The 8435-nt window shown below is 37.7% G+C and overlaps 1 protein-coding gene across 1 annotated transcript in view; it reads right to left on the bottom strand.

The window, feature by feature from the left end:
• LOC104520993 (bromodomain-containing protein 3) overlaps positions 1–6971 on the bottom strand; it is a gene marked incomplete at its 5' end in the record, with an annotated part of 17556 nt that extends 10585 nt beyond the window's left edge. The window contains 8 exons of the mRNA XM_029083719.1: positions 712–843; positions 1687–1800; positions 1898–2190; positions 2264–2454; positions 3731–3922; positions 4129–4257; positions 5288–5659; positions 6760–6971. Coding sequence (XP_028939552.1) covers positions 712–843; positions 1687–1800; positions 1898–2190; positions 2264–2454; positions 3731–3922; positions 4129–4257; positions 5288–5659; positions 6760–6971 — 1635 coding nt within the window. The remainder of the gene's footprint in view (positions 1–711; positions 844–1686; positions 1801–1897; positions 2191–2263; positions 2455–3730; positions 3923–4128; positions 4258–5287; positions 5660–6759) is intronic.
• Between the last annotated feature and the right edge of the window lie 1464 nt (positions 6972–8435).

Here is an 8435-nt window from a genome sequence, read left to right as displayed (position 1 = left end):
ACTGCAAGGGGTTGAGTGATCATCTCACACTGATACCTCATACAGATATCTACATTGTTGACCTCCGGTTTGGCAGATCTGTTCTGTTCCAGAAAACCTGAGAGTTCTGTGTACCGACACACACATCATTCTGATATCTTGATGCTACAGCACTGTAATGTCCCTTGAACAGACTTGAGATAGCTTAAATACCAGGGTAGACTTCAGCTCTGCAATCAATGCTGTTAGCACTTTTGTCCCTCAGTTTAGGGACAAAGCCTTCTGCACAAAGTAAGGCACCCTTCCTGTTGCAGACCAGAAGATGAAAATAAAGTAAATCACACTTTCAAAAAAGGAATAAAAACCACAAGAGTAAGCTGTAGCCTAATAGTCAGGTTTCTAGGTTAGTTACACAGACCTCTTGCTAGCCAATTTTAGAGACTAAAGTTTTTCACTGTTAAGCTGAGTGGATGCTGTAGTGGTTTGGTATGGGGGGAGTTTTGTGGGGTTTTTGTTGTTGTTGTTGTTGTTGTTGTTGTTTTGAGTTTTTGTTTTTTCCTTCCTACAAACTTAAGGCACTAAGACATTCATTTAATAGCACTGGAATTGAGCCTTCAACATGGAGCAAACCTACAAGGGTAACTGCATTCCTTGGTAAATGCATGGAGTAGTAGATGCTAATTGGGAAGGCAGATGTTTTGCCTACACAAACACAAAAATAAGCTTTCTGACCCAATTCAGAGTCACTGCTATCCGAGGAGCTAGAACCACTGCTAGTACTGCTGCCAGAGTCCGAGGAGCTTCCGCTGTTGCTGCTTTCGCTCAGTCTGCTTAGTCCAATACTGGATTCTGAGTTGTTTTCAACTGTGGGAGAAAAAGAAAGAATTTAGAACAGCCTGCAGTGGAGCAGTCTTCATATACAAGACTAGGACCAACCTTCTTAGGTCTATTCTCCCATATAGCAGTTAATCTTCTGGCATTTCCTTGTGCACTGTCCATTTAGCAATGGATTTGAGACCTTTATAGATGAAGGAGACCTACCAGCAGCAAGCTAGTTGAATGAATGAAATAGCCAAGGAAGAATTGGAGTCACACAACTTACAGTCCTAAAGTAGGTTAAAACTATACTGTCTTAAAACATAGTTCAAGCAATTTTCCCCTGTAAGTTTTCCTGCTGTTAAGAGCCTGTTTCTGTGCTTGTTGCTGGTGCTAGACTTGCATACTGAAGTCTTTATCCATAGTCAACTCTCCTCTTTCCCAAGCCATACGTACTCCAAAATTGTCATCTTTTGCCACCTCCCCTCCATCTAACTATTTTGGATTTGCAAGGTTGATTTAACTCAGTTTATAGTGATTTTGCAGTCAAAAAGCTTTTTCAAAGTGTGTTGCTCTAATGACAGCTTTGAAAATGAGAAGCTACAGGGGTACCTGTGTCCCTTAAGCTCTGAAGCTGTTATCTTTACCTGTAATTAAAGATTAGGTGCAAGAATAAGGAAGATGTTTTAGGTGGGACAAGTAACTGACCAAATTTGCTGCTGTGACTCCAGCTCATTCAACATCAGAAGAGTCTTAAGACTAGCAAAGGGAAGCTTAAGACCTTAACTGTTCTGAGGAGGAAGTCCTCAGCTGCATAGCAGTACATAAGCCCAAAGGGAGAATCCCACTTTAAGCTACTTCTGTTGCAAATGAATAAAAGCGTCACATTACTCTTGAGGTTCTTTTCCTTTGGGTTTAGTTGACCATTGACATCCAGTAGTCTCTTCTCTAGCTCTTGTTTCTTCTCAGAATTAAGTTGATCTTTTGACTTTGTTGTTTTTTTAGCTGCATATGAAACAGGAGTTAATACTGCAGCAAAATAGAAAACAAATCTAGTTTTTTGTTTTGGTTTGGTTTTTTAAGCATCATTTATGCTACATACCTTGCTGCTTTCTTGGTCTCTTTTTCAAACAGGTTGCCACATATTTCTCTAGTTCTCTGAGTGTTGAAGCCTTTAAAATTTCAAAGTCTATTTCTATCTCATCAGGGTTGGAGTTCCTCAGTGCAGGTTCTCTTGACTGTATTATATGGGCTACTTTCCCAAGCTTATCTCCAGGGAGTTTATTTATGTCTAAACTCAACTGTCTTTTTTCATCATAATTCATAGGCTTGGCACCATCTTCATCTTCTGACTTATGTGCCAACAAGACCTGCTGCATGATTTTCTTTGATTGACTGCAAGAAAAAATATATTGCAGTAACAGAAGTTGAAAGTAATTTGACACCCACACGAGTCCCCCACACTTACATGTTTAAAGGCAGCTTTTTCTTAGATTTCTTCTTGTGTTTTAGGTTTTTCTTCTTTTGAATCAAGCTATTTGTTTTGTCTTTTTCCTTGTTCTTACTTCTTTTCTCCCTTTTAGCTTTCCCTTTTTTCTTTTTCAGTCTAGGTAAGTATGCTTTGTTCAAGGCCTGCAACTGCTGGTGAACAGCTTTAAGCTATCAAAAGCAAAAAAAAAGCTGATAATCTTAGGCAATGTAGGATGAACAATAAACTGGCCCTAAATATCACGAGATTTTTGGCAGCTGAGCTAATATTAATAGGATATTTGCTTTCCAAATGAGGTTTATTTTCCAAGCATCTTACTATGTTATAGATTAGTCACAGACTATGTATACAGAAGATGCAAGGCTACTTATTTTATGGAAAAATTTCTAACAGCACATGTTTTCTGACATCCTGTGAAGAATAGAAAAAAAAGCAGCAAAAATCACTGTAGCAGTATCCAGCAGCTTCTCTTTAATTTCAAGCATTTGGGAAGCACATAAACGCCATGTTAGGTAAGACCCATACAATGTTATGGAATTAGGCTAGTGGGACTGGGCTTGTGCATCTTCAACCCATAGATCCCAGATATTTTGCAGTATAAAATGACTAACTGGTAGATACTAAAAGCTTCAGAGAAAGATCTAATGCTAGTTTGTTTAAACCTCATAGGACTTAGAGGGAAGATGGACAGAAAATGAGAATTAGAATTCAAACACACCGAAATACTTCACTATTGAAAAGGCTATCTTGTAGACTTTTAGTTGTCCTCAAGCCTATATTCATAAATTGATGATGTATATGCTACTCTGACAAATACTGAAAACTAAACTGTCCCTCTTTTGACTAGCAGAACAAATGGTAGTTTTCCCCATAGTTTAGATACAGCAGCAGCAGTAGAGATAAAGCATTGTATTCAAGCAGCAGCAAGACCCATTCTTAGTCAATGAAGCAAAGCCATGCTTCACCTGAGCATGAGATTCCTTCCATTTTACTTCACACTGAACTTTCTGAAGGAGAATTTAATGACTTGCTTTTATGTGGCTCAAAAGAGACTGAGTGAAAGAACAGAGGTCTTCAACCATATGAAGGAAACACCATTGTTAGAAGAATATACCACTAAGCTACATGTGGAATATCTGAATGCTCATCATACAACAGCAGCACAATTTTATTTTTTTAAATGTTGGAGAGTCATCTGAAGAAATGATAGGCAAAAGTACTAGAGCAATTTTACACTAAAACCAGTTTGTATTTGCTGAAGCACTATTCACTTAATATTTGGAGGTGCTTCCAAACAGGAATAAAGTTCTGTATTAAGGAAAAAAAGACCATTACTATAGAGCCTTTTAAATACTGATTCTTGATGCTAAGCCTTGGAACGGACAGTTGAGAGTGGCACTGTCAGAGAGATTATAACAGTCATGCACATTGATTACTAATGCTTACTTGCTCTTGAAGCTTAGCAACATGCACTCTTTTCTCCTGCTTAGAGTCTTCAGATGATTTTTCTTCTGAAGAGTCATCATTGTTATTGCTCTCACTGGAGTAAGCTTCTGTCATTTCTCTTGTAGGCTGTGTCAGTGGAACACTTGCAACAGGTTCATCAGGAATTTTGGCAAAGTGCATCTCAAAAACTTCCTAAAGAGTTAGGTTTGGGAACAGCAGAAAGGTCAGCACATTTTTCAGATTTCTAAAAGCATTATGAACTTGCTGCTTGTTTTCTAGGACTACACAGCAACATAGTAGTTGGTAACATTAGTAGATGCTACATGAGGGCATGAGATGATCACAAAGGAATCTTCCAGTCCTACTCTTTTTCAAGTGGGACTTAAGTAATAACTCACCTGAAGTTTTCTTGCCATAGCAACTGTTTCATGGTCCACAGAATTATTTTTGTAGCAGCTCATGAACATTAATCTAACATCCGTAGCAAATTCTTGTATATTTCTATATTCAAAATTATCCATTTTCTTCTAGAAGAAAAGAAATTAATAAACATTTAGGGCTTAAAAGAAGAGTGCATCACCATGAATTAGCAGAAAAAGAGGAGGAACAAGAATTTTGATATCCAGTATTAGGTTCAGCTTGCATCAAGACAGTAAACATTGTAAGAACCATCATGGAAAGACCTACTTCTCATTTCAACATTGTTCCTTTAACAAAATAAAATAATTTCCTCTTTTAAACAGATTTGCTAAATGTAATTGCTGTAAAAACTTTGAAGTACTAGCTTCAGCACTAGGCTAAGACAGCAATGTTCATGTGATTTTATTTGGTCATGTACTCAGCACTTGTTTTTGATTCTAAGCATAGATACAAAGCTTATTCCAGAATTGTTTGACTCAAAGTAATGGGCTAGAAATTGGGAAATAACCTTTACATAGCACAAGCCAGTTTTCAAGATAATTAAAAAGAGTATTTAAATTCAACCCTCCTCACAAAGGTGGATCTTAATTTGGCTAAATACTTCAACCCCAGAGAAATGTGCCCCTGTTTACAAAGCACTGGCCACATATCTCCTTCTAGAAGGATTCCTTTCCACAGAAAATGTGAAAGGCATCACATAAATATCCAGTGTTGAAGTTCCAGGCCACTTCACCAAGGATAATGAGATCACATAGGAGCAGAAGAGGACATTACAGAATTGGATCTTGTTTTATAGAGCAGTAGCAAAAGCATTGTGTATACAGGCAGAAAGATACTTAACATGCAGCCTGCTTGGAAGTGCTTCATGGAGATGGCAATTCCCTCACTACTTACATTAGGTTGTTCAACAGAGAAGTAGATTAGCCATTGTACACATACTCACAATAAGACTTTCTTCAGCAAGCTGTGGCTTAGTTTGTTGAGAGAGATAAGTGTATATGGTTTCTATGCCCACCTCTTTCAAAGGAGAAGCAGCTTCCATGACACCTTTACAGCTAAGGCTACTAAAATCCAGTAATTACACAAGTTTTTCAAGCAAGCACACAAATAGTCCACTTCCCTCTGAAACATACTTACTTTAATGGTTCCCAAGTCTGTAGGACATTTGGCGATCCTTTGGTTCTCACCAAGTGAGAAAGATGCAACATCTATGGGTTTTAAGAAGGGCCATGCATATGCTGCATGCTTCTTCGAAAACATTTCTTTAAGTATTTCATTACAATATTTTAGTTGTTCTGACAACTGAATCTTTTTAAGAATTTCAGGTGACTGTTGATAATCTGGCAATTGTCTCTTCAGAAGCTTATTTGGTATCATGCATTCATTTTCACCTCTACATGCTTTAACAGCTTTTCTTTCATTAAATGTTGCAGAAGCTTCACTGCTTGCTTTGAATACTGAAGTAGTAGGAGTTGTAGTGTCAGCCTTCCTTTTCACACCTTTTTTTGCCTAGAAAAAGAAAATTTTACAGTGTAAAATACAGGTGTCCAGCGCAATGAGAGAACAGTCAGCTTTCAGACTAAACACAAAAAAAAGTGTCAGAACTTTTACAGCTATTGAAATAAGATCAGAATGTGACACTTCCAGAAGTTTAGACTGAAAACCTACAAGATCAGCATGTCAAGCTCAATCTTAGATGTAAAGGAAAGAACAGGGGGTACTGCAGGTCAGGTTGTGATCAGTTTTTAGCCATTTTAGAAGACTCAAAGAAGCTGGTAGGTTATGAAATTACCACAAGATAACTGCTGTGAGAAGGGGTAAAGTTACTGCAATCATTTTAAGCCTGGTTGAGGGCTTTATGTACAAAGTTTATCTCTATTTTTCTTTAATCTGGGTGGTGTTTAGTTTGGAAGCAATATGATGTGTGCTTTGTCATCAGTGTTCAGACTCTTTGGTAAAGGGTAAATATACACTATAGGAGAGCCTAGCATATGTGCCTGTTCCTTATTGGAAGAGCAAAATGAAAACTAAGTCAATACAAGAGCATTTATATGATGAAAACGTCAGATGTTGACATACAATTAAGATTGCAGTTAACAAGAATTTGCTTTTGTGAGCTACAAACACCTTCCAGGTTAGCTACAAAATGTTTAAGCAAGAATGTTATTTTTGAGGAATCAAGACATTTGATTTACATTGAAAACATGAGAAGTTATTAAGTAGAACTTAGAAAGAACTTTATTTTAATGCTAAAACCACTATCTACACCTCAAGGAAAGAACAGTTTCTACATCAAAGTGAAGCCTGCAGAAATATAGTGGTACACTTCAAAAATGACTATCTTAAAGCCCACTTTCTTTGAAAATAACATTTAAAAACCACATTTATGAGAAAAGATGTGCCATGCAGTCAATGCAATTTATGCTTAGTTTCTAGAATTAGTACTGCCCCAGTTATTTATCAGAGACCTAGAAGATTTAATAGAGATCTCTTACTATCTTCTATCACAACAGAAGTTTTGAGAAGATAGCACAGTTCCTATGGTTTTGCTGTTAGTGCCTGAAGCAGTAATTTCAATACCTTTCTGGAAGTTATTTGAGGAAACTTACTTTTGTTACAGGGACTGCAGCTGGCGTTAAAGCAGTCAGCTGAGCTGCAGACAAAGGAGCTAATGTAGTAACCCCATGTAGCTCTTGAGTCATCACTGGAGGCTGCTCACTGCTTTCAGCTTGTTTCTGCATTGTGCTTTGTTTGTTTGAAGTCCCAGGTTTGGGCTGCTGTGTTTCTAGTGATTTTAAAACAGAAAGTTTTAAATTTAGATCTTAAATGTTGCAGTTAATTTCTTTCATGATCAGATTGAACAGTTGACAACAGAATCACTGTTCCACACCCAAACTATGCAAATAAACACAAGAGTATTGTGATGTATAGCAACATTGGTATCCTCCTCTACTCAGCACTGTTAGTACCTCAGCTAGAATATTGTACCAAGTTATGCATATTTGGCTTCAAAGAAGCTGTGGATTAACCTCAGAGGGAAGACTAAAGAGACATTGCATTAAAAGCTGTACATTGTAAAAACATTATTGCTAAGAGGAGAATCAACTTGTTTTCTACACACACAAAGACCGGGCAGCAAAGGGTGCTTCAAACTGCATCATGGAAGTTCAAGTTTCCTAAGCATAGTTAAGACCTGCATATATTGCTTAGCAATACTGCAGATATCCATCTCTGATTTGAGGACAGTTGAGACCAATGTTTTTCTGTATTTGATTTGGCTGGCTATATTACTAATGTCTTTTTGAGTTCTGTGATTGTGTTAGTTCCCGTTCATATATAACACAACATTGAGTAACATCATGACAGTCTCTGAAATGGAAGTCAGTGGCAGCACCCCCCCCCCTTTTTTAAAAAAAAAAAAAAAGGGAAATGAGCTGTGCATAGACCTGTCTAAAGCAAAAATCTGCAAAAGACAGGACAAAAATATCAGTGTGCTCTACTATGCAATTCAAAAAGCACTTAGAACTTTTCAAAATTTGTACAAGCTGCATGTTTGTGTGTGCAAAGGGAATGAGGGGACTTAAACAGCATTAATACCAGCAAGATGGTGTAACGAAAGTGTCTCAACAACTTGTTGCAATCATCTGAGAATCAAAAAGCTAACTCAGCTTCCAACCCATTTCTCAACAGAAATCTTTTCTACCTGTTCAAGCAACATATTCTGCCAAAGCAATGAATTGCTTGAGACTTTACTCAAATAAGCTAGTAAGAGTAGCAAACTGGATGAGTATCCTCCTCTTCCTCCTGACCACCTAAAAATTCTTGTGAAAGGACCAAGAAATCCACTTCTTTACCATATCTGTCTACCAAATCACTGAGAGGTAGTGTTGCTCCTCAAGCACACCTTGAGGAAAAAACTAGAGAGATCTATTAAACTGTAATACTATTTTGAAGAGACTTTTGTTTCAGAGACTACCAGCAACAAGGACCACCACACCACAAACAGCAGTAAAAGGAAGCAAATGAAGTAATTAGGAGACCCTGAAGAACTGTATAGTTGATAGCTAAATAATAAGAGCATCTATTACGTAAGAACTGAGCTAGCTAAGGTCACTGCTCTCAGAAGGCAAATAATTGAGAAGTATCAGGGTGAAGAAGTGTTGAAGCTCTTTCAAGACATAGCTAACATTTCACAAAATCACAGAATTGCAGGGGTTGGAAGGGACCTCAGGAGATCTCCTAGTCCACCCCCTGCCCTGACAAAGCAGGTTCCCTACAACAGGTT

The sequence above is a fragment of the Antrostomus carolinensis genome, unplaced genomic scaffold (assembly GCF_000700745.2).
Source record: "Antrostomus carolinensis isolate BGI_N321 unplaced genomic scaffold, ASM70074v2 scaffold42572, whole genome shotgun sequence".
Lineage (NCBI taxonomy): Eukaryota > Metazoa > Chordata > Aves > Caprimulgiformes > Caprimulgidae > Antrostomus > Antrostomus carolinensis.
The sequence above is the reverse complement of the archived record's forward strand: the minus strand, read 5'-3'. Positions and strand labels throughout refer to the sequence as shown.